Genomic DNA, 26,510 nt, shown 5'->3' on the forward strand with positions numbered 1-26,510 from the left:
TCTGTGGCTCCATGAAAGAGAGCTGTCAAGTTATGGTTCGTGGCTGTCTAATCTGAAACACTTGCCAAAATGTCCGTAGAGGGTGTGTTCAAAGCAGACACACGGAAGCCATGGGAAACCCTTTCATGAAGACATACCAACTTCAGCTATTTAAACTGTATCAGATTACTAACTCCATTTCCTCCCCAGAACCTCTATTTTTTTTTTTAAGAATTATCTATTTATCATGTATAGACATCTGCCTCCTTGTAGGTCTGCAGGCCAGAAGAGGGCACCAGATCTCATTGTAGATGGTTGTGAGCCACCATATGGTTGCTGGGAATTGGCTCCTTGGAAAGAGCAGCCAATGCCTTCACCTCTGAACCATCCCTCTAGCCGCCCCATAACCTCTGTTTTAGTCACAAGGGTTATAATTACTCTACAAATCTCAGTCCTCGGGAAAAAGCAATCGGTGGATGGTAGGCGTGGCACGGATGTTAAGATTTCATGTCTTATTTCTAGAAGATTTCAGATCTGGGAGTCCCAGTGGTTTTCAAAATGGCTCTTGAAAAATGAACAAAAGTTTAGGCATCATTTTCTTCTCTTTTCACGGGATAGTTTTGCAGCTATATTTTCTAGATATGCGAAGTTCATCGAGTTAACTCAAGGGACTCTGCTATAGAAATCACTCTGGGTTCTTAGGGTCTGCCTAAGCTGTCAGAGTAAGAACTGGCGTTCCTTATGTCAGGTTCACTCAGGTCCCTCAGGGACAGACATGAGAGAGAGCTAGCTTCGAGAGGCATAGGCTAAAAACCATGACAAACAATACGCCTCCAATCCTAATACCTGCCTGCGGGTAGAGAGAGTCAGATCCCAGTGAGTTCCAGGCTAGTGTGACCTACAAAATGAGTCCCTGCCTCCAAAGAAGAAGGAAGGAAAGAAGGAGGGAGAGGAGGGAGGGAGGGAGGAAAGAAAGGCAGGTGGGTGGGTGGGTGGTTGACAAATGCTTTCCTATTGGCTAAGACAACACCATTCCTTAAAATCACTCAAACAGATCAAGAACAGCTACCGTTGAACTTAAATTTGACTCCTTCAAAGAGTACTGAATGCCTTCCAAATGTAGAAAACGAAACAGACTTTTCTCAGTAATCCAGTAAGAAGAAGAAAAGAATTCTTCTGAACAGCAGGATGCTTCCTTAAGAGCCCAGCATTCCTCTTAAGTTAAATCCAGCTCATGGAGGAACAAAGACAGAAGGACAGCAAGAAGAAAGCTAGAGCAGGGAAGGAAATAAGGAGCAAGAGACCCAAACAAAAACCAAGAGAAAAAAACAGTTCTTCAGTTGTCATTTCCTCTCACACATTTTGAACAGAATGCCATTATACACTTAGCCCACCGTAAGTCCCACAAGTATGATCTGATACAAGGAACGACGCGGCTTCCGTATTCCCCTGTGCCTTTCGACCATGCAGCATCAAGAGACTGTAGACAAAGGTAGCATCAGGCACTTACCATTGCTCACCATCCTCCTGGCCACTTCCCACAGAACGAGGCCAAAGGCCCAAATATCGACCCTCTTATAAGAATCAAAGCAATCCACTTGGATGGTTTCATCAAGCACTTCAGGGGCCATGTAGCGCTTGGTCCCCACACGGGGGTTGTTTCCCACATCAAGCTGATTCGTGCTCTGGGAATGCATGACTGCCAGGCCTAAAGGGAAAAAGACAACAGGGTGTTTAGCTACTGCCTTTCTCCTACAGGGCACCTGACAGAATTTAAAACAACCCCGACCAAAAGCGCCCTCTGGTGGTACGTGCATCACTGCCGGTACACCTAGACTGTCCTGAATAGCCCCAGGATTACTTGGGGCTTTGGGAACTAAACAGGAACAAGGACTAATTTAAGGCAGATTATGAGGCTATGAAGTTAATATATGAAGCTCTACATGATAAAGGCTTTTCTAAATGGCAGACCAAAATACTAAAGCAATATGAGTCCATGTTTGAAGTGCATGGAAAAACAGGCTTCCACACATTACATGTGAACTTTTGTGGCTTAAAACTCAGCAAATTAAACTCTCAAAGTCCACCACTTCTCCCTCTTGTCTCCTAGCACCAATTTTTGAGAGCATGAGACCAAACACCTGAGGTAATTTATTGTTCCAAAAAGGGCAAGCTAGGATAGGTTCTGCTGTATCCCCAAAGAGACAGCCAGAGCAATCAGGCAGGCTGAACCCATGGGCCTTCCCTTGGAATCATGGGAACAAACAGCAATTGGCTGAACCCTGATTCAGAGTGCATCTCTCTCGTTAAATGGTTCCAAAGCACTTAAACCATGGCTTATTTCTGAATTTCTCAGTCAATTAAAGAGACCTGCGCGTTCCCCACTAGCCACGGGGGTAAAGACAGATTTGTATATGGCTTACTTGAGGATGAAATTATTTATTCGATGCATAAATAGACCATCTTAAAATGATTGCTATAACACTCAATATAGTGAGAAGTGCCAGGCAGGACCATGCCCCTGCAAACCGTGTGCTCCAAAGGCGCCTTGGAAATCCTGCCGGTTTATCTGCAGTGAATGAACTCTTCGGGCAGGAGTTTTGAACACACGACTCCTTACCAGGCCAGAGAGCACACACCATCCCAACCTTCAGACTGAGCAAAGATTTTAGCAACTGCCTTCTTCTAAAGCAGGCTGGTTCCTCTTTCTCTGATTTGGCCATTTGTGCACATTTTCCAAATCTCACACACACACACACACACACACACACACACACACACACACACACACACGTTGCTCTGCAATTCCTAGAACTACACTAAAAACATTAGAACGCTGTACAGATGCCATTGAAACAGACACAGTCATGGCAGCTGCCTACAATTTTGGGCTGGACTAATAAAGTCTGAGCAAGTGACCAAGTGCATATTTAAAACAAAGACACAAAAGGAAGAATCAAAGTTTTCCTGACTGTTTTCTTTGGCTCACTCATTATGCTAAGGTGCCAGGAAATAGCCCCTTGGAGAGGCCAGTATGCGGGGCACTGAAGCTTGCAGCCAAGGACCATGTGGTCCACTGCACTGGAATTGGCTGCTTTGGCTACAGCCCAGGCTGCAAATGATTATGACCAACAGTTTATCAGCGCGCAGCGCACTGCACCGCAATCCCAGCACTCGGGAGGCGAAGCAGGAAAATTTCTACAAGTTTTAAGACCACTGAGTTCCAGGTCAGCTAGGCCTAAATAGTGAGACGATATCTCAAAACAAACAAACAGAACCACCTTAAGATGCTAGGCGTCACGTTTTACAGAGAATCTCTTACCTAGTATAAGGTAGTTATCACAATAAAGAAAAAAATGCAATTTACAAACTTTGGCTAAACTATTATTTGGGAAAGCAAAGTATTATAATGTCTCTCACACATTCCAAAAACCAGTAAAAATATACAACCACTGAAGGAGAATGTGACAAAACTCTCAAATTTCAGTCTAGGAGCCATTATTTCTTCAAACCTCTTATGTGATGATGTTTTCTCTTACATGCAAGCAAATTTTTATTTTTAAATTTTTTATATTTTTATTTTTAAAAAGAAAAAACTCTAATTAAAATGTGTATGCTTAAATATTTTATAACAAACTGTTAGCAAAATCAACCAGATATAGTCCTTTTAGCAGCGCCAAACAGAACACTGTTGCTAATGGGTGGTACTTAATTTCTGGGTAAACCATGAAAAACTATATGCAACTTAAAGCTGGAAAGGGGCTGTTTCCTACCCAATGTTACCAGTCTCCCCCAGTGACTAGGTAGCACCAGTTTGTACAGCAACTAATGAACCTAGCTGGAAGGACCCATGCCTAAGAAATGTGGCTGAATCATTAACCAGCTGGACTTACCAGCAAAATCCCTCATCTCCCTCCTCATCCAGGCTCATAAACCACAGCCTAGAGCTGCCATATTAGACCATGACAGCAGCCCACACCTGAGTCCTGTCATTGGAGATCACTCTAGCACTGCCCAAATCCTATCGTAACCCTGTGGGGTGGGGCATGGTTGTCGTTGACTTACGCGAGTAATTATCATGTAACTATATCATTATGAAGGTAGTGTTAAGGTAAAAGTTTAAAGCACGGCATTAAGTACTAGAGCCCTCCTTGGCTAAGATCTTTTGACCCCTGGAGAGAGTGTGAGTAGTGTCGCCCCTGAGCCAGGTAAACATATAAGTAAATAAACATGTAGAAACGCACCGTAAACAGCAGGATTCACACACGGATCGCCCTAACTCTAAGAGGCATGACAGAAGTTGTACAAATTTGCTTCACCACAGCTCGAACAGCCTTGCAAAGCTTCCAGACCAGACTCTCACCCTTGCAAAACACTATAAAATAATTCTTCAACATGAGAGCAAAGATTCGAAAGTGCCTCAAAGGAAATGCACCTTCCTAACATGTCAGATTCTCTGTCTTTAAAACCAAACAACAGTAAATTAATCTCATTATACGATTAAACCTCGTTCTCTCTAAACCTTCATCAGGGGGTCTCACCGGTCAATTAAAACGAATAAACAGCATCGTTCAGTTCTTATTAGCACAATTATGCAGCCAAATTTCTAGGGCTTGGGGGCAGATTTTATTTTGCAGAATTGCTACTGTTCACAAAGATATTCTCGTCTGTGGAACCACTGAAGCTCCATCAGCAGACCCAACACCCTGGAGGGTAGCGGGGCTCCCACTCAAAGGGTGAGTTATCTCACCGACTACTGTTTCCAGTTGGAAACTTCTGTTGGCTACAGAAGAAGGATGACCTCAGGACCAATTTATTTTTAAGGCAAACCATTCCCTGAAATATTTAGTCGCGCACTCACTTTCACGTAAAAGTTCGTGAAACCTGGAAGCAACAGTATTCATTGCTGGTAAGGGTGAGGCAGGGCTAAGCAGATGAGCTTACTCTGAAGAGTAATAGGGGAGTCTACAGGGACTGGGATTTACGGCTTTTGTCAAAATTCGGAAAATAAGAGGTTTGGGGGTTTCATGATGTTTAAATTGTAAAAAAAAAAAAATGAATGAAAGGGGGAAAATGAAGGAACACACCAGGGACATTACTTAAGACTATATTATATTGACTGTTGAGGTTGTCAGAGAGAAGAATTCTGTCTACAACTGGCTTTGAAATGCTCACATATGAACAGGAACTGAAAGGTGGGTTAGACGAACCATGTGGTAAAGACCGAAAGAACCATAAAACCAGTTGTGGGGAGACGCAACTGGTACACACACAGTTGCTGGTTAGAATGACAGTCAGCCTTCCTGGATGTTTGAAATTTTCCAGTGCAACATGTTTGCAGGAGAAATAGGTACCATTGACTAAAACACTGGAGGGAGGCATTAGTAAGTGCGGTAGTTGAGTTTTTTTTTTTTTTAAGTTTACCCAAATCTGCTATGCAGCACTGTCCGTTCTTCTTCACGAGGATGTTTTTGCTCTTTAGATCTCGGTGGGCGATGGCAGACTTCCCCTGGGTCCCAAATATCTCTATGTGCAAGTGTGCAAGGCCGCTGGCTATGGACAACACGATCCGAAGGCAGCTAACCGTGTCCAGAGTGGTGAGCTGAAGGTAGTCATACAACGATCCCATTTCGTGGTAATGTGTAATGAGCCACAGCTGGGTACTGGAGTGTCTAGAGGTCATGTCTGAAGCAATGAAACCTGGAAAGGAGGAGGACAGGATTTTCAGTGACAACTCCACCGTGTAACTCTGAAGACCCTAAATCGTCTGGGAACAGACCTAACGTAGAACAGGAAATACTTAAGTTACAAAGCCAACAAAGAATAGCATAGACTCCTGAAAGGGGCGGGGCCAACGAACCGCACAGCACATGCGCACATGCGCTTGCCCTTCCAGTCTCCACTGCAAGTAACCCTTTCAACACCTAACACAGTGTGAAGAGTCACACAGCATTTATACTTTTGTGCTCACCCATAATAAAAATTTCAAAGCCTTTGCTACGCACCCTAAAGCCCTACCAAACCTGAAACCTAGATGCTTGTCTTCTTGTCTTTGGCTGTGGATTTTTACGTGCTATGGGTAATCCCCATGATCTACTCGGCTTACATTTGTCCCAGCATAAAACAGAGGTGAACTTATATGAAATGATCGATTTATTAGGTAAAGAAATAAACTAAACCAGTCAAGTGTTATTCGCATTTGCAATGTTCTTTATCGGCCACATAGTAAAAAGTATAAAGATTCAGCTTGTAGGCTGGAAACAGTCAACCCTAAGAGGGAAAATCTCACCAGGAAGTGAGTACTACAGCGTGCGTGTATGAGAGAGGCACCATGGGCCTAATAACCAAAATCCAAATGGCTCAGAGCAGGGAGGCATTACTGCCATGCCTGCTGTACCGTCTGTACTGTCTAAATATTTTCTCTAAAATAAATTATTTTAATAATTCAAATTAGACATTGGAATAGGCTTGCATCCATAGGTCACAAGTGAATTTGTCCCGAAGGGGGTTGGGACACTAAGAGATGCGGGAAGGCAGGAAGGTGCTTTCATAAACAGTGTAGTCATGGGGCTCTTGGTCTGTATTAATTTCTCTCAAAATACAGTGCCAAACTGGAGAGTGCCACTCCAAAGAAACCAAACTGCTAACATATAACTGAACTGTGCAGTCGCTAGTACCGATTTCTCCCTCTGAGAAAACAATAATCATAGATAATAAACAGGCTCTGTTTGTTCTCATCTTCCCTATGACTCTTAGATCTCTCTCTTTCTCTCTCTCCTCTCTCTCTCTCTCTCTCTCTCTCTCTCTCTCTCTCTCTCTCTCTCTCCTGGTCTCAGTCTATTTGATCTTATTATTTTATATGAATAAGTAGAAAACGAATCTTTGATGAACTTCACTTTCATTGTGAATAATGTTATATTTGACATTTAAACATACTCTGAATTATTTTTGTTTAATTTTGATTAATAAATTTATTTAGTTAGTTAGTTATATTCCCATTGGAACTTCCCCTCCCTCTTCCCCTCCCAGGTCCTCCCCCTCCTCTACTATCCAACTAGACCCTCAGACTTTAAAGATGGATTTTGTTCATCCCAATAATTTATTTTCTAAGCCAGGAAGAAGGACTCCTGTGTGTGTGCTTGTACACATACCAGGACTTTTAAATGAACAGGATTTTTTTTCCCAACTTTTTACCCCTCAAATTCAGGTAAGTACATTTGCTTCCCAGTGCCAAAGCGCTGTTCTGGGATGCTTGTGTTTGGAGTAGTCCATGGTTAATGAATCTGAGCAGGGGCCTGGAGGTGGGGACTTGGACACACCCACGGAATGTACGACGGGAGGGAAGGCTGATTGGACCAAATATTTCTGTCACAGCCATCTCCCAAACTCTTCAAGAACTAAAAGCCGATCTGAAACCGGAAGTTTCCAGTGGTAATGCTCTCAGAGACCAGCAGAGGCACCAGGATGTGAGGTGTGGAGGTGGTTGGACCCTAAAGCCATACCACTGTTTGCATACTGGCTCCGCCAGCCTTGATCAAGGCACTGAAATCTCCATCTTGCTTTTCTTGTTTATGAGATGAGGGCAACGACAGTTATCCTAAAGGTATACGGAGGGGAAAGGCAGTGCACACAGAACGAACATTTTAATTCTATATTTTCAACAACTGTTTGCTTCCCTCCCTAGTAGTCTTAAGAAACAGTGGCATTAAATAGTCTACAGTACTCTTGTGTGTATACTTGTGCATGCACATGTGTGTGTGTGTGTGTGTGTGTGTGTGTGTGTGTACAGGATGTGAGGGTATACACGTGAGCAGATGCATGTGTGTCAGTCACAGAACAATCTTGGGGGATCTGTCCTAACTTTTCACCTCATTTGAGGCATGGTCACTCTTGCTGTTCACTGCTGGGTATACAACACTAGCTGGCCCATGGGCACCTAGCAATTCTCCTGTCTCCATCTCCAATCTCCAAGTAGGGGCCTGCACTCTAGCACAGCTTTTATATGGGTTCTGGGGATTCAAACTCAGGCTCTCAGTCCTGCAAAATAAACAGACACTACCTACTGAGACAGCACCCAGCCGCCCAATAATAGTGCTTTCAATTTTGAATTTTATTTACATTTATCACTACATTTAATATTAGTGTGTGTGTGTGTGTGTGTGTGTGTGTGTGTGTGTGTGTGTGTGTATACCAAGGCACATGGTGGAAGTCAAAGAATAACATGTGGATGTCAGGTGTCCCCTACCACAGCGATCCCAGGAATTGAAGGACAGCAGCCCGAGGCCATCTTACCAGTCCATCACGTAAGACAAGAGAACACAAGACACTTCTAAAGTTGGATGGTGGTGATTAGTGCACGGCCATGCCAACTTTAACGCTGTTCTACGTTATGTTTCGAGCACGTAAACTGGGACTGGGGATACAGTAGGAACAGGGCTTGACTAGCACACAAGACATCCTGGGTTCGATCTCAGTTCCACATAAACCAGGCATGGAGGCACGTCTAGCTACACCTCTTACACTTGAGAGGCTGAAGCAGGGGGATCAGAAACTCAAGATCCCCCTTGGCTACACAGTGAATTTGAGGCTGGCCTGAGTTACAGTGGACCCTGTCTCAAAAACAATGCATAAAATGGTATCATAAATCTTTTTAAAGGAGTGCAATAAAAGATCCTGGGAGAGACCTCCATGCTAGTCAGCCTCCTTGGTTATAGTGATAAGGCAGTGAATGCTCAGAAAGATGCCACTGTGATTGTCAGGTGCAGAAGGCACTTCCTTTAAACACTTTCAAGACCCCACATGCCTCTCAGGAGTACATTCGTCTACCCATTAGTAGTGACTCCACTGTTTAAAGACAAGCCCTTGTTGTGCATTATAGCTTCTAACACAGTCATCTCTGACTCGGTCTCAGTCTGTTCCCGAGGCAGAAGGGACACTGGGAGGCTCAGGGCAAATTTGACTGTGGATGAATGTCCAACTCCTACCCTGACTGTAATCTAAGACATGACTCCAGTGCAAAGTGATATGGTTGTTCTGTAGACAACATGCAGGGAACCATGGTGAGGGGTTAGGCTGCGTGCGTGCCATGAGCTGAGGCTCTAGTATTTGCCTCTCGTTGGTAATTTGGTTAGTGAAAAGGGGGGAAACAAGAATACCTGCTCTCCAAGGCTGTGGTGGGGATTGCCCAAGAGTCCATACATGAAGCACCTACAACAGCAGAACTCACAGCACAGTAACCATCCAGCACATTCATTCCCTGCCAGTGTTGTTAATGGCTGCCATCACAGCTATTACACACAGAAAACCCAGTGCAGTACAGGCGATGTGTGGTGGACTAACAGAGTCTACTCTGAGAAACTGGCAGAGACGGAGGATAGGGAAGTGCATGTGGTATTGATTTATTTGATATGCATGCCTGTGTGTGTGTGTGTGTGTGTGTGTGTGTGTGTGTGTGTGTGTGTGTACGCACACATGCACAATGCCTATGAAGCCAGAAGAGGTCACCAGATCCCCAAGAACTAGCATTACAAACTAATGCCTTAACTAGTGTTGGGAATGGAACTCAGGAGCTCTGTTAGCACAACCAGCGCTCTTAACCAGTAAGGTAACTCTCCAGCCCCTTGAAGACACTTTTAAATGTACCTGAGATTGAACGTTACCACTATATTGTTACACCAAAGCTTTGGACAACCATCCAATCATCCGCCACCAACAACCTGGGTCACGTTTAAATACTATACTGATAGAATGGGATAGAAGTGAATTGTACCATGCCCAGACGTAAACCAATAGCCACACGGTGGCCAACATTATAGCAACGCTTAGCGTACAGTGAAATTCTGCACAGATTTCACTTCTATTTCTCAAGACCCACTCTAGGCAGCCTTCACCGTACGCGTCTATCAATGGAAACACACGCAAAGCCTTTTGAAACCATGGAAGCCAATGGGCCTTCTCCACTGCCATAGGAGGACTGTAGTGGGCACCTCGAATATTTCTTAAGCACTGCTAAGCTTTCGTGATGAGATGATGAAAATTCATCTATACTTCGTGAGTCCCAGAAGTATGCGAGGAGCTTTCAAATTAAAATGTATGCTGAATCCCTCTGTAAATCTGGTCTTTAAAAATGATGCCTAGTTTGAGGGAATGTGCATCTAATTACGCGTCCCCGGGAGCTGTGAATCTCTAGGAAAGAATCCAAAGACCTTTCTTAGTTTGATTCCAGTAATAAATATTCAGGAAGGGTGGGGCAAGCAGAACCACCCAAGGAGCCTTGAAGTGAACAATGCAGAGCGCAGAGCAGGGCTTTGTTACTGCACCACATCTGCAGATAGGAGAGGGAAAAGGTCCTGCATCAGATTTCCTTTCCATCATGCGGGCAACTCATAACCTATGTGCGGACTTAAACAAACAAACAAAAAAAACCAACCTGTCAAAAAATTAAGTAGTCTATCCATGCTGAGGGCCGCCATGTTGTTTTCCAGATGGAACTCTACACCTCAGATGTGACAAATGGGAGAGAGAAAGGGCCGGCCTTATCTCCACGGAGTCCAGTTAATGAAAGCTCACCCCTTACTCACCTAAGATATTCTCATGCCTCAGCATCACCGTGTTGTACAATTCTGTCTCCCTGAACCACGACTTCTCATCACGGGAGGAGAAGATCTTCACAGCAACATTTTCGCCTTGCCAGCTGCCCCTCCACACTTCTCCATACCGGCCCTTCCCTATGGAGAGCAAAACAGAGGATAAATGGGAGAAACGGTTGGGATTCGGTTTTCCAATTGAATGTACAGAGTCCCGACAGTGACCTTAGAGTTAAGCCTCTGGCTAGCCTCTTCGATGATTAACCAATTATGTCAGGCTGTGAGGCCACGCTCCCGCCCATAGGATAGAACAAAGTCCCCACCTGCATCAAAAATAAAACATGGAAGCGGGGTTGGGGATTTAGCTCAGTGGTAGAGCTCTTGCCTAGCAAGCACAAGGCCCTGGGTTTGGTCCTTGGCTCCAAAAAAAAAAAAAAAAAAAAAGGAAGCCATTTCGACACATGTACGCACTAGCTAGATTTGGGTTCTGGTAGATCCTTTTTGCAAAAAAGGATTGCTGTGCCCATAATTTCTTACATTGGTCATGTGTTTCTTTGTGTGACACTGAATTTATTCTTTGTTTTTAATGTATAGAAGGGTAAAAACAGGACACACAGCCTGACCAAGCAACTCCAGCCTGATGTCCGAAACTCTTAACTCCTCATTATTCACTAGACAAACTCGGTTTAGGAATGCAAAGATATACAAAAAGAAGGTAAAAACCTATCTTTCCTTATCTGCCTTATAGTGACAGGAAACTATGGCAAAATTACCTGATAACTAGCTAATTTCACATTTATATTTAACTCCCAAGTCAACTCCTGAGGGTGTCTGACTTGTGTCCCAGGCTAGCTGTGCAGGCAGCCCAACCTATATGTAGACGACAATGGAAGTCACAATGTCAACAGGCTAAAAACCTTTGGCATCCAGTTTTCCAAAACACATGAAAGGTAGTACAATTTTGAAAATAATACTGATTATTAAATTTCCATGTAGCTTCAAAAGCCAAAGAGGCAAGGGTATGTATCTGAATAACTAAATGGTTTCTCTGGTTTCCCCTCCTTCCCACTGGACGCTTAGAAGTGTTTCTCAGCACAAATACCTGGATGTACTTAAGCTCCTCTGGCCCCGCAGAGGGGCAGTTTGAGGTCCTAGAGATTAATGACAATCCACAGAGCTGGCAGAAGGTTGTGAACGACCTCTCCTTTCTTGGAGAAAGATATATTTCAAACACAGATTTTCAAAGCTATAAACATATCATTCCAGAATAGCTCTGACTCCCGATGCTGGCCATGGCGTTTGTGTAGATGGGTCCCGATGATGTCAGAAGTGGGCTACACTAAGAGCATTTGGTAGCCAGAGAGATGGTGAAGCAAGTGAAGGTGCTTGCTAAGGCTGATCCTAGTTTGGTCCCTAGAGTCTATAAAAGTGGAAATAGAGAACTGACTCCACAAAGTGTCCTCCGGCATCCACAGGCACATATGTGCATCATAAACGTACACATGCAAAACTAATAAAACATTTTTAAGTTGCCTGAGAGCTGGAGAAATGGCTCAGGGATTAGGAGCCCTGGATGCTCTTCCTCAGGACCCAGATTTGATTCCCAGAAGTCACAGCGGCACACAGCCTTCTATTAGTTTAGTACCAGAGAATCCAATGCTCTCTTCTTACCTCCTCAGGCATGAGGCATACTTGTGATATCTAAACACACATTCAGGCAAAAGTCCCACACATTTAAAACAATATACTGGGTTTTTTTTTTAGTTACTTGAAGAGTATAGTTTACAAAATGGGGTGACTTCAGCTGGGATCTGACCTGTCTGATTCATGGCCCCTACCTCTATGCAGTAGCCGCGTGTTTATCAAGGGCATGTTCCCCCTTCTAGTCATCTCTTTAATTATAGGTAGAGATGATCAAAGAGATTGTGAAGAGGAGGTCATTATCTCAAAACCAGGGGGGTCAACATGGGGTGTAGTCAGCCCGGATGGCAGGCGAGCAGTGGGAGCTGAAACTACACTGGAATGAGGCTCTCTGCCCAGGCGTGTGGTGACTGCACCATCACAGGGCTGTAATAGGCAGGGGCAGTGTCACCTGCCTGCATACAAGTACAGTTTTCTGTTAGAAAACTAAGCCAATAAGACCCTAAACATAGAAAGAAAGCAGGTGTGTCCAAGTGATGCACCCAAAACAGTCACAAAAGCACCAAGGGCTAGGGATGTGGCTTCGCAATAGAATGCCTACCTCATGGGTGTGACACACTGGGTACCATCCAGCTCACAGATATCCACCGAACTGAGCTTCTGTGATAAGAACTAACACTATCCAACAGCAATGGCTAATATAGAGAGATGCCGAGAGTGACCAGAGTCTGTTGTGGGCCACTGTCAATAATCAAACAGTCTAATTGGTTTACCGGTCATTTTAGTCAGGTAGTAGGGATGGCTCAACCTTTCTGTTCAAGATGGGGACTAGTGTTAAGATGCTACAAAACCGAAGCTACAGAGTGGGAAAAGAATGCTAAGTTTTTCCTGCCTTTGTTCCATTTTGCAACTTTACTCTCTCTTTGGAGTCAGTTTCACTGAGAAGGAAAGAACAATAACCCAAAGAATTGTGGATACAAAGTTATTTGTTGTTATAAGTCTTTGGTTTTGTTTTTTTTTAATTAAAAAGATAAAATATATGGCATGGTAGGTGGATTAAAAACAGAAATTTATTTTAACGGTTATTGAATGCTTTTTGCTAATGTAACCTTATGCCAAAGCCACTAAAAGAGTAGTACAGTTCTCTAAGTGTCCCGGGCCAGAGAGCGCCACAAAGAGGATGCCTAGGGCTGGACAAGGGTTGACATGGTCAGCTCCCCACTTTCTTGAACTACAGTGATCATTTATCCACCTTTTCCCTCAAAGCTACACCACACAAACACAAAAATTCCTGTACAGGCACTGGACCCACCAGGCTCCAATGTCAACCCCCCAAAATGCAATAGTTGGACTTACACTGGTTCTAAATGTTGAAGAACACCTACTGAGTCAGACACTGTAGAACAGGTCAGAGAAGGAAGACTCTGGAGCCAGTCTCTGAGGATGAAGTTTGGTATTTGGGACTATCTGTGAGTGATGAGTTATTGGGGCAAGAAGAAGACAGGAGAGGCAGGTGTATGGCCCCTTTGTTGCCTCCCACCTCTACCCAGGCATCCTTGCTAACACATAAACAGGATGCTACTTAAATGTCAAGGAGAAGACCATTCTGGTTGGTGATGGAGTCCATCTGTTGTGGTGTTGTTGATGTTTGTTTTGTTTGTTGTTTTTGTTTGATTCATTTTGTTTTTCCACCTCTTTCTAGTCTCAGTCAGCTGTGGTGGAGCTATATACAGGGAGTGGGGAATCGGTACAGTAGGTGCAGACCTGGGGCAAAGGTCCCACAGCTCTTTAACTGGCCCCTGCGTGTCATAGGCAGGCAGTGCTGCACCCTGCAGAGCTTACTTCTGGATTTGACATTGTTCCTCCCTCATACAGCAGCAAGTGGTGGGGTCAGCTCACGATGGGCAAAGAAACAAAACCCCAAATGTTTGATTTCCCAAATGAAGACCCTGAAGCCAGATGCTAGGGTGAAAGCCTGCTAGCTCAGAGAGTCAGAGAAAGCACTTGGCTGACCTTTCTACTTCGCCATGTCCCAGAAGCTAAGCTCTTCCCTCCTCCGTGATATGGTTAAATACCCTCAGCTCAAAGACCCTCCTTTCTCTTTCTTTGGTTTTCCTAGGTTCATTCCCTGTCAATTGGTTGCCCTGGTTGCCTCTTGACCTGTCACTAACTTTATAATCGTATTTACAGAAAGCTCTGACTAAAGATGTGTGCAAGGGATGAACCACAGCACCACAGGGTTTTGCTGGTTCACAATGGGATCGAATATCCTGCAACAGCTTCTGCAAAACAGTCAGTCAGAAGGCCGGAGCTGCTATACCCACCCAGCCCTGCTCGCCGGAAGTGTCCAGACCATACCCACATACCATCTCAATGAGAAGCTGACAAAACCTAACATGCTACATGCAAATACCTACTCTCCACATGAAAATAGTGAAACTGAGGACTGTATTTGAAGTGTGCTTACGTGAATGTAGTTGGGGAAACGGGGGAATACATATGTATACATGACATTAACACTGGATGTTTGTCTCAGCCACCTTTTTGAGACAGGGTTTCTGACTAAACCTAAGGCTGACAGATAAAACTAGACTGCTTGGCCAGCAAACTCCACAGATCTTCCTGTTTCTGCATCCCCCAGTACTGGAACTATAAGCTTGCCACTGCACAAGCTTTTCTACGTAGGCACTGGGGATCAAAATCAAGTCCTCAAGCACTTTTGGTCTGAGCCATTCCCTCAGCCCTGAAAATCGGGACTTTAAGGCTGGACTGGGCCACAGAGATGTACTTATAATAATCACCAGTACTCAAGAGATAGAGGGGAGAGGATCCTTGGCTACATACTGAGTTTTGGGTCTGCCTGGGCAAGAAGAGACCCTGTCTCGAAAACAAGCAAAGCATTCTGCATCAACCTCATAGAATTCATGAAGCTACCATCATCATCACCATCACCATCACCACCACCATACCATCATCATCATCATCACCACCACCACCACCATCATCATCACCAACACCACCAACAACAACACCATCATCATCATTTTATTATTATTAAATCACAATCCCTGGAATTGACCCAGAAATACACAATTCCTGGGAGTTCATTCTGCCAATTCAGGAGACAAAAAAACAGTGTGCCAAATCCTTTTTAAACATGTTTGTTTGCTAACCCGACAGCCAAACTAACTGCTGCTCAGCCTTTTAAAGTACTTCTGACGATCCCCAGCACCGGAAAAGGCGCGTACACTCTTAAAATGAAGGAAGGTGGGCCACTGAGTTGGTTCAACGGGTAAAGCGCTTGCCACATGAACTCCTGATATCTGAGTTCAATCCCCAGAGCCCACATAAAGGTATGGTGTGAGAACCAAGTCAACAGCACTGTCCTCTGACTTCCACGTGTTGTGGCACGCACACACCCACACACATATGTCATATACACATATGTAACAACAACAGATTTTTAAAATTTTAGTAGATAAAGGAGCACAAATTTTTCATAATTAATAAGCCAACCTAAAATATGTCAAAGGGAGAAAAAAATGAAAGGCTATTAAAACGCATATAGCTCTTTGTAGTAAGCACTTAATTAAAAAGAAAACTTAGTAAAATTCACTCTAGTTTTTAAATGTGTATTTTCATAAGCTTTTGTGTCCAACTGACACAGAGTAACTAGACACACTCATTCTTCCTTTTAGAGGAAGGAGACAGTAGGAACCACGGGAAAACCTCAGCAAGCGACCTTGCAATCCAGAAGCCTATTTACTTCAGATCGGTCAGTCCCTGTTCAACAGAGCCGCGTGGATTCATGCTAGGTATTGTGTGTTCCAGTCAGTGTATGACTCCCTTATCAGAAGCTCAGCAAGTTCTCCAGTATGAGTCACAGAGAACAGAGACCCCATGGCTATCTCACACCCCCTGAAGTGGAATAACCACAGGGTTGCTTGGCACCTCCAGCGTTTAATGGGGAAGCAATAAGAAGCAACAAGAAGCAGACTTCCAAGCTCCAGCCTACGTCTAGATTCCCAAGTAACACTGCCTATTGCCCAAAAGGAAGAGAAACGAAGAATTACCGACACACTCCAACAGGGTTATCTGTCGAGCCACAGTTCTCTGTACCAGAAAAGGAAGACCGGAGCCACTTCCTGATGTACACGAGTGATCTAGTAATTCCTGTAATGTAAAACAAGGAGAAAAAGAAATTACTGAGCAACAGTCAATGCTTGAGAGTCTACGATACACGCTGTGGTAACCCCATGTGCTTTCTAGCAACTCTGGTCACGTGACCCATTAAAATGCGGGGGGTGAGGGGGGATGTCCTTTGAACGGACTGGTTGTATGTCTTGGGAGACTCAGAAGCAAAACCTAAAGCAGGTTTTCCTGATGGATAAGTCATTCTTTCTTAAGCCCTTGAGTTTTCTAATCAAATACACAAGGAAGGAAACAGAGCTAAGCTAATGGGCGCATTAGAAAGGCTGGGGGACTGCACGCATGCGGAGTGGGTGGGAAGGATGGGGGTGGGGGATGCTTGAGCACCAAGAGCTGAGCATTATCTGCCATTATCTATCCTGCTATGCTCACCGAATGTCTGTCGAGTGATCTACTTCAGTTGCCGTACAAACTAAAGGTGTCTAATTGGAAGCAAGCAAATTAGGACTCTGAACAGCCAAGTGTAATATCTGTAATGGAAAGGTTCTAAAACATGAATCATTAAATTGGTACTTGTAGGTGTGTGTGGGGGGGTGCTGTTTCTGTGGATGGAGGTTCTTTTATTTTCAGGTAACATATGAACAAGCGGGTCACTAAATTAACACCTACTTATCATTTTTTAATATGAACTGCAAATTAGAAAGGAAAAAGGTAAAAAAAAATTTTTTTTCACTTCAAACATAACACAGGAGTCGCACATTGGTTTCTCCAAATGAGCATGCTGGTGAAAGATTGCCAGTTCGTTCATTCATAAAGTTTTCCTTCACACTCTCAGCAAAGGCCCAGCAGCAAGACCTGGCCTGGACCGTCTCTAATGTACAGCCTTACAGCCACAGTGATGGTGGGAAGGCTGACCCTGCCCAAAGTTCTTCTTTTCCCAACACATAAGCTGGCCCGTTGACGCAACACATAGATTTCTGTGAATTTCATCTTCTCTCCTCTCTATGAAGTGCCACTGTGCAATACTGTTGATCAGTAAAATTACCAATGGCTAAACACTCAACACGAGAAATTCAGAACCCTTAAAGCCACAAAAGGATAATCAAGAAGAAAATGAATATAGATGAAACAGGCTTCATGACTCCCCGACGATTTCCTCTTGCCCTGCTTGGTGTCTCTATTCATTCAATTATTTTTGAGAAAAAAATAAAAAACCAGCTCTGCATATTAAGCTGTTGCTTTTCCATGATGCAGACATAGTTTTGGTTCTAATTAAGTTCACAGATTCGGGGGGGTGGGGGTCACGAAATCAACCAAAGACTCATAAAGACCTACCTACCTCAACTCCTGAAGCCCCCGCCGTGGGCGAGCTTCAGCAAGGTTATGTAAATGAACATATTGTTTAAATAAGCAAATAAGGACATCTCGTTATTCCTTACTATGTCATTATATGGTGACATTCTGTCAGCTGCGTGGCTGGGTTGTGTTGAGAAGACTGTTTTGGCGCAGGCTTTCATTCCGATTTCAAAATCCTAAAAGCTATTTAAACAGTAATTTACACTAGATATTCCAATTACTGCCCCTAGTAATTAGACATGTTAGCAGCTCTGAGGAACACGGTTCTGACTAATCTACGTTAGGATCTTGCTTTGCTGAAGCTTTGTCGGGGAACCATCCTCACGTTTTCCTGCTACAAAACCCCATAGACCCACCCCCTCTCCCCTAAACCTTAAAACAGATTTCTGAGCAAACGTTTCATGAAAACAGGGTACACCCTTCCTCCAAGCTCCACCACGCCACAACTCAAATGGGTACACAGAAGGGTGTACACAGGTTAACTTGTTCCTTTCTCGTTCGATCAGAGCAAGATAGTTCCCAGTCTGTATCTGGCATCAGCAGCTGACACCTGACTTACAGGAATGGCTGCAGGTGAGCTAACCATGGCCGTTGTTCAGGGTACACCTTTTCCAGGAAAACAACAAAAGACAGTTGGAGAGCAAGCCCAGTTACAGAACCCCCAGGCACTCACAGACTTGTCGAGTAGTGGGGCCAGCCTTCAGGCATGAGGTGGGAGCATAGCATTAAACAGCCTGAATCGAGTTACAAAGATAACTTGATTGACTTGCGGCTCGCTGGGTTGTGACAAGGAGAGAGCGGATTTGGTTGTATCGTTCGCACCTAACACCCACGGAGCTTTGTCTTTCTTCAGAGAGACCATGTAGTATCCATGGAGAATGTCTCTACCTTCTTCTTTTGCACGCTCTATAGTAGGCTGCTTATGGGGAGTGACCTACTTCCCTGACTTAACTAAAGGTTCAGAAGAGTAACTAAAGGAACACTCGCAGTGTCGAGCTAGAGCTTTAAAACACACGCGTGATTTTAAACTTCTGCTGCACGTACTTGTTGGCTTATTTATTGGGGGCCGGGGACAGCCTTGCAACCGTACATATTTGGAAGTCAGAAGACAGCTTGTGGGAGTTGGTTTCCTACCACGTGAGGCCTGGGGATTAAATTTAGGTCATTAGGCTCAGCAGTGAGCATCTTGACCCTCGGAGCCACCTCACTGGCCAGGAAGAAATTTTCAAATCTATAAATAAAAGCATCTTCTATGCTGAAGAAGTAAACTAAAGGGGGGTGGGGTGGGGTGGGGTAAGTGTGTGTCTAGATGTATGCATCGTGTAAATGACTTTGGAAACTTATGGAAAATATCAATCATTTTATTGTTTGGTGAAATGATAAAAGGTATAAATGGTTTGCTTTCCCCCCTATTTTTTTTTTTGTTAAGCTATTAAAGCATTTTAAATTCTGTATGTGCTACGTGCACATAGTTGTACTGGAGGGCCCTGGTTCAGCCAGCTGACTGCACTCCACAAGGGGGCAGTACTGGAGCATCAAAAACTTAATGGCGACTTCTGGAGATGTCAAGTCTCTAAACTATGGCGCCTACTCATAATCTAAAAGGAAAGGGATTTCTTAATCATAATGAAAAGATGCTACCTTAACAAATGCCTGTTGTTACAAATAGAGGAGCCGAGTGACACCACCTCAAGTCCTCTGAATCTCCAGTCTGCCAACCATTCTTTGTCCTGTTTCCCCACATTCTCCAAAGAAAAGTCACCGCCGAGAATCTACTAGTGTAAACTCTCTGAGCCCTGTTCCTTCAGGGTCTGTCGGAACTGGATTCTCTTATTGACAGCAGTCATATTCTTATACCAGGTGCTCCCATCTGCTTGGCTGTCAGCCCAGTGACTAGTCACATGTCTTCGTAGTAGTCACTGCTGGCTTTGCACACTGGAAATAAGGAAATGTCCACCTCCATGCCGCTGTTCCTAGGCCTCCCTCTGGGGTCACAGACTCACCGCTAGAGTGCTATCTCCGACGTTGGTGGTGATGAGCCCTTCGATAGTACCATACTCCACGTCTCTGGGGTTCAGGCGCTCTTGATTGCGCCTTTTAAACTTCCTGAGAGCAACGCCAAGGATGCAAGCGAAAAGGCATACCGCAAACACCACGGAGAGGATGATAAGGCCAACTTCCAGGTGGAAGTTCTGCGATCCAGGGAAGGATTTCCCTGGGGAATGGGAAGAAAGGGGTAAGTGGCCACGGGAACCACAGTTTTCCTGTAATTTACCAATATCCTAAGAAACGACTCCTGATCCTGACCAAACAATCTCACGTATCAAAGCAACTTACAGCTAAAATACTTCCTAATATTTAGCCAAGGGCTCAGACGCTCATTTAAGTGATCAATCAATTAACCAGAACTGGGGTTTAGGAAGGATTCCACCAAGAATCCACTGTATTGATGCATGACTGCTTAAGAGCTTCTTAAATATATAATCCTTGATGTTAACTCTTAGTAACGTGGATTGCAAATACAACAAGCCCTGACGGACGCTATGATACCGTAATATTCCAGTGAGAAAGTGCTGATGTCTTCCCTAAGCTTTGCCTGCCTCAGTGTTCCCTGCAGCGATCCGCTCTCGACTTAAGGGTCCTTTATATTGTTTCCTCCCAAGTCCTGAGAATCAGGCTAGGACTCTATAGCGCATGTCACATGCATGAATATGTATAAAAGCAATTTAATATATGACAGATATCGTGGCCTCTCAAATGGGACATTCCTTCCAGGGAATGCCTTCTATGAAAGCACAGGGTGTGGGGAGAGTGAAACGGCTCAGGGGTCAGAGGAGTTGCGGCGAAGCCTGACAGCCTGAGTTTGATCCCTGGAACCCACACAATAAGAGAACCAATTCCCACAAGGTGTCCTCTGACACGCTCAGCACACATGGGCAAATGCAGGGCTTGCACACACACGAAAACATAAATAAGTAAATCCATAAGTAAACGTGTGAAGCTTAATGTGTAGCATAATGTGTTCGTGCAGATCTTCACGCTGACGAGGACTTTGTGTGAATACAGACACATCTTCCTGACTTCCATTATGTTAGTAAAGAATTAAAACACTGAGCTTAAGGAAATAACCCTTGAGTTAGTTACTTAAAGATTCAATCCTTCTTTTTCAAACCCTTGTGTTCAACTTAGTTTTTATATCCCGATGTAGCCTGTTCTATCTGCCCTAAAGTGATCAAAACTGCCACGTGACCTATTGGCTCTTTGGTTTCCTGCCTTGTGACAGTCCTTGCAGTGAAGGCTCTGAGTGTCCTCTCTTACCCCGTTTGTGCTTTCCTTCTTCCATGAGTACAAAAATCATATAATTAAACTTAGTAAGAGGTAGTATATATATATATATATATATATATATAGATATAGATATAGATATAGATATAGATATAGATATATATATACACACACACATATATATATATATAACAGGAATAAATTTGGCTTGAGGCAGGCCTATATTGATATTGACAGCCATGTGAGATAGCCAATGAGATTTCACCATATGAGAAAAGAGTTGCAGAGAGAGACCGACTACCGAAGGACTCAGAATCCATAAGAAATGCATGAGGGGAAATCGCCTAACTTCAGGGCTCATGCACAACCACATCTGCCTTCTGTTGCAGAAGGCTAGGGATCTGATTTGGAAGGCTGAGCAAGCTTTCCTTTATCACCTTCTTAACAAGGGAAAGGCACTTCGCACAAGCACCGAGCTAGTGTTCCTACTTCTCTTGCAACACACATGGCCTACACACCTGTTCATGGTGACCCGTGCTCAGCAGATCCATCCCCTATACACCCACCTTCCGGATGCATGTCCCATCATTCGCTTTCCCAAAATGTCCTTCTCCTTTTAGATTCCAAAGGCTATGCCTTTGTTTACCTCACCCAGAGTGACCTTCCACGGCCCCGTCAGCTCTGGTTCAGCGAGTAGGAAGAATTGCTTCTGGCTACGCAGATCCTTAACCCACACAGACTTGGGGCGACGCTCACAAAACCCCTTGATCTAGAAAAGGAAGGAGCCGTGGGAACCTTTAGTGGGCAGCCGGGCCGTGACGTTCCTGTTGCACCAGTCCCCTTGGCAGCACTCCACAGCCTGGCCAGGCGACGGCGGGGTCTTACACGTCATCTTCCCCTGCTCATAGACCTGAAAGCAGCCCTTCTGGTAGACGCGGAAGCCATCATTGACGCTCAGGGAGGAAAAACACTGCTGGCCCTCACAGTGGTCCTCGTTCCCGCAGGAGAGGCCCTCACACACACACATGTAAAGCTTCGGGTTGACCTTGGGCTCCTCATCTGCAAAGGAGAGGTAAGGAGAGACAATTCAGTTCTATGAGCTTCATCCCTTCCTGAGGGGGGGTTAAAAAAAAAAACAGGTTTCCCTAAGATCACCCCAAACCCAATCACAGAACCATCAACACTGACCAGCGTCTACACTCCGGGTTGTCACTCAAACAAATAATTTCATCTCAGTCTATGAACGTATCTATGTTGTGCGTCCATCCCCTTCAGGATTATGTTAGCATGGAGATGAGCATTGAGATGCCCAGACTCCTGACATAGAGCCCCTTCCCCATATCCCTACTTCTAGCTTCTAAACTAAATACTTGATGGGAATATGACGTCTGGCACCTTTATTTTATACAAAAAAAAAAAAAAATGGCTCCTAAATAAATACTTGGCGATACTTAGCACCAGCTCCTGTTAGCTCTGCACTTGTCAGCAAATGATGCCTCAGAACGTAACTGCTTCAGAACATACTTATAACAGAGTCTGACACTAGGCCACTTGTGATGATAACGCTGGTGTTTGCACACTGGTTAAAATTCTAACGAATACTTCTTAAGGATTGTCTACTGATAGCCAGGAGTGGTGATGTATGTCTCCAATCCCAGAACTCAGGAGGCAGAGGCAGGCAGATCTCCGTGAGTCTGAGGCCAGCCTGGTCTACAGAGTAAGTACCAGGATAGCCAAGGGCTACACAGAAAAACTCTGTCTTGAAAAACCAAAAAGGAATTGTCAACTGGTAAGGAACAACGAGAAGGAAAATAAAAAACAAACAAACAAAAAACAAACTAGCTTTAAATACTCAGGCCAAGGACCTAAACAAAGGGAAGGAAGCTATATTTAACAATTACATATCAGGTAGCACCAGAGACCAGGTCGTCCCCAGTGATGCCAAGATGCAGAGCAGTCACAGGGGAGGCCACACCATCAGCCCTCACCCTCCCTGCTGTCGTCTGAAAAACACTTATTTGCAGTTCCGTTTTCACGTCTCGCTTCCCTCCTCCCTCACTGGGATGATGAGTTCAGACTTGCTCCTTCCAACACTTTCAGTCAGCAGGGAGGGAAAGGGAAGACAAAGCGTACACAGTACAGCCCTAAAGGCTATTCCTTAGCCAAGGCCACAGTCACCAAAGCTCTACTCAAGGAAACCCAGCCTCCAGAGCTCTCTCCCAATGTCTGTGACACAGAGGGGCTCACCTCTCTGATCAGCATGTCTGTGAGATAACTGCCTTTTAAGACAGAAAGAGGGAAAGAGAGAGAGAGTGTCTCTCTGTGTGTGTATGTGTGTGTGTGTGTGTGTGTGTGTGTGTGTGTGTGTGTGTGTGAGAGAGAGAGAGAGAGAGAGAGAGAGAGAGAGAGAGAGAGAGATTGGGAATTGGATGGCAGTGCTTTTAAGAGAAGACCTTAAAGTAAAAATGTCAAGTTCACTTACACAGATTTGTGTGGGTGTGTATAGAGATGTGGGTTATCTCAAAAAGAAAGAAAAGTGTTGCTAATCTTTTTCTTCCCTCTTCAAAGAAGTGGAAATACAATTCACTGCCCGCTGCCGTGTGGGTGCTACATCCCACAATGGAAGTACATGCAGACACACAGACACAGCCTTCTGCTTATAATCGCCTTGCAAGTTCTTCTGAAAACCACAAGGGGCTCATCCCAAAGCGAAGACGTGCCGGAAAGCAAAATATCCAAAATAGCCACTGCTGGTGCTAAGTACGTCACCAGTCTAACCCCGAGACTCAGGAGCCTTCTGACATGTTTAATGAGTGAAAAACTTTAATGAGCAAAGAGATAGTCTTTGTTTGACACAATCTAGCAAGAAGTTTATACTTATCAAAAGAGAGGTAATATTTCTAGGGAGTCTAGACATGCTTGCCACTCTCGAGTGGAGTCAAGCTGGGCCAAGACCTGCCAGCCATGTGCCCAACATGTCACCACTCTTTGGAAGGAACTGAACAGGGGAGGGGAGTTATGGAGGAAGTTAATATCGTCACCTCGATTTGTGTGTGGCCTGAAAGAGAGTTAAATGACTATTTATTTTAAAAAAGGCAACTGGTGCAAATTCAAAACACACGTTCATTGTTAATAATTTTTAATCATATGTATCCAATAACATACCTAAGGTACTGGGAAGTACATCTGGCTGATACTGGGTTGGGGAATGAAGAGTTAGTGCTGTAAGGAAGAGGTAAATGAAAATAAGATAAAGAGTGGCAATTTCACAGAGTGATAATGGCTAACCAAATACATCTAGTCACCGTATTGCATATATGAACTACCATAAATAACAACAAACTGTAAAGATCTCATTCATCGCTGAGCCTATAGAATGGATGGTCAGAGAATGGGGGTACAGCTCACAGAGGAGCACATGATGCATGAGAGAAGTACCCCCGATTTACCTACAGCGATACTTGTCAACCGTCCGAAGACTGCAACCCTTTAATATAGTTTCTCATGTTGTGGTGACATGCCCCACCCCAAACCGTAACATTATTTTTGTTGCTTGTGGTGATCTGAATAAAAATGGCCCCCATAGGCCAATAGGGAGTGGCACTATTAAGAGGTGTGGCCTTATTGAAGTAGATGTGGCTTTGTTGGAGAAGTGTCACCTAGGGGTTTGACTTTGAAGCTTAAGAAAGGTCTAGTGTCTCATTGACTTTCTCCTCCCTAAACCTCTGAACCTGTAAGCCAGCCCCATCAAATGTTTTCCTTTATAAGAGTTCAAAGGATAGAAACACTAACTGGGACATTGCTACTTCATAACTATAATTTTGCTACAGTTACAAACTGTAATGTAAATATTTGTGTTTTCCAATGATCTCGAGCAACCCTTATGAAGGGGTCATTCAACCCCCAACGGGGCCACAACCCAGAGCAAGAACCACTGATCTACAGCATCCCAATAAATAAAGAAGTGAACCAATGCACACAAATGTATGGTCCAGGGCGCCGAAGAGTCGCACTTTGTGCTTCTTACAGTATGTTCTTAGTGTGAGCGAGTTTCAGAGTTGCAGCCTAAGTTAAACTCTATATCCATAGACATAGGAAAAAACATCACTTTCCCAAGGGCTCTTGCTTTCCACAGGATAATAGATAGAGGGTCTGACAGATGTTTGGACTATGACCTAAAGAATTTCACCAGAAGCAAGAAGGCTCAAGTGACTCTAACATGTTGTGAAATTCAGCTCTCTAAACCCACTTGTGCAGTACGCACAGGCGTGAAGCAGCATTAACCCTAATCAGTATTCACTCCTGCAGAGTCTCATTAAGTCTCCCTCGACCGCCTACATTCTTTATACAGTTGTGCAGAGATAAGAGTTACAGACTGGACTGCCTTTCTGTTGGTGACTCTTGTCACTCGAATGTCAAAACCCGTGGTTTACATCCCCTTGCTCTCTGCACTCAGAACATAGAAAAGTGGCAAAGGGAGAATAGTCATTAATGGGATACAGCGATTAACTCCATCTTTGATATGGAACCAGGCCCAGTCAGCCTGAATACAAAACCTTCCCCAAATCTGGTTTCCTTATGCTGTCCTCCCAACAGTTCATTTCCTTAACTGGTACATTCCCATAAAACGAATTAGCAAATCCTTTATGTGCTTATTTTTTACAAACACAAATATAAATGAAAACCTTAAATTCATAATTTAAGAATGATCTTCCCTCACACACACACACAGACACACACACATACAGACACACACACAGACAAACGCGCACACACACACACACACACACACACACACACACACACACAGAGTCATTTCCTTAACTGGTACATTCCCATAAAATGAATTAGTAAATCCTTTATGTGCCTATTTTATACAAACACAAATATAAATGAAAACCTTAAATTCATAATTTAAGAATGATGTTCCCTCACACACACACACACAGACACAGACACACACACACAGACACATGCACATATAGACATACACACACACAGATACACACAAAGACACACACACAGACACACACACAGAGACATACACACACACACAGACACACAGAGACACACACAGAGATACACACAGACACACACACACACACACACACACACACACTATGGCAATTTCATCTGGTAGCTTGGGTTAGTTTGAAGAGATGCCAAAGTGATTTTCTGAATTAGAATTACTAACTCAGCAAAGGCTTAAAGGAAGGCAGAAGGTAGAACGTGCTTAGGTTTTAATATCTACTACTCTTAGAGATACAGCAAGCCTCAAAGTGCCCATGACTCACTTTTTCAGTCTGGTCAAACTCAACATTCACTATAACATGTGTGGGCCTGTAATATTTTATTTGGGCTGGGTGTTGGGCTAGGGGATACCTTTAAAAGCTACCCATAAGAATGTGTGAGTTCTGAACCTCTCAGACCCTGATATCAATACAGTTGACGTCAAGAAGTAGATAACTGTGTCCTGTGCCGTTCCTCCAGGGTCCAGCAGGAAGTGTGATATCA

At 44.1% G+C, this 26,510-nt stretch overlaps 1 protein-coding gene across 4 annotated transcripts in view; it reads right to left on the reverse strand.

Moving 5' to 3' along the window:
- The window catches only part of Acvr1 (activin A receptor type 1), a 119,613-nt gene that overhangs the window by 10,221 nt on the left and 82,882 nt on the right, over positions 1–26,510 (reverse strand). For 3 of the 4 annotated variants that reach the window (NM_024486.2, NM_001431445.1, XM_087654607.1), the window contains 6 exons: positions 21,792–22,055; positions 19,715–19,926; positions 16,280–16,379; positions 10,560–10,706; positions 5,404–5,679; positions 1,490–1,687 (listed from right to left, as the gene is read on the reverse strand). In NM_024486.2, coding sequence (NP_077812.1) covers positions 1,490–1,687; positions 5,404–5,679; positions 10,560–10,706; positions 16,280–16,379; positions 19,715–19,926; positions 21,792–22,055 — 1,197 coding nt within the window. Of the gene's footprint in view, positions 1–1,489; positions 1,688–5,403; positions 5,680–10,559; positions 10,707–16,279; positions 16,380–19,714; positions 19,927–21,791; positions 22,056–24,161; positions 24,219–26,510 lie in introns of all 4 variants that reach the window. The other variant, NM_001431446.1, reaches the window with a different exon arrangement.

Source organism: Rattus norvegicus, chromosome 3 (genome assembly GCF_021556685.1).
Source record: "Rattus norvegicus strain SHRSP/BbbUtx chromosome 3, alternate assembly SHRSP_T2T, whole genome shotgun sequence".
NCBI classification, from domain to species: Eukaryota; Metazoa; Chordata; class Mammalia; order Rodentia; family Muridae; genus Rattus; species Rattus norvegicus.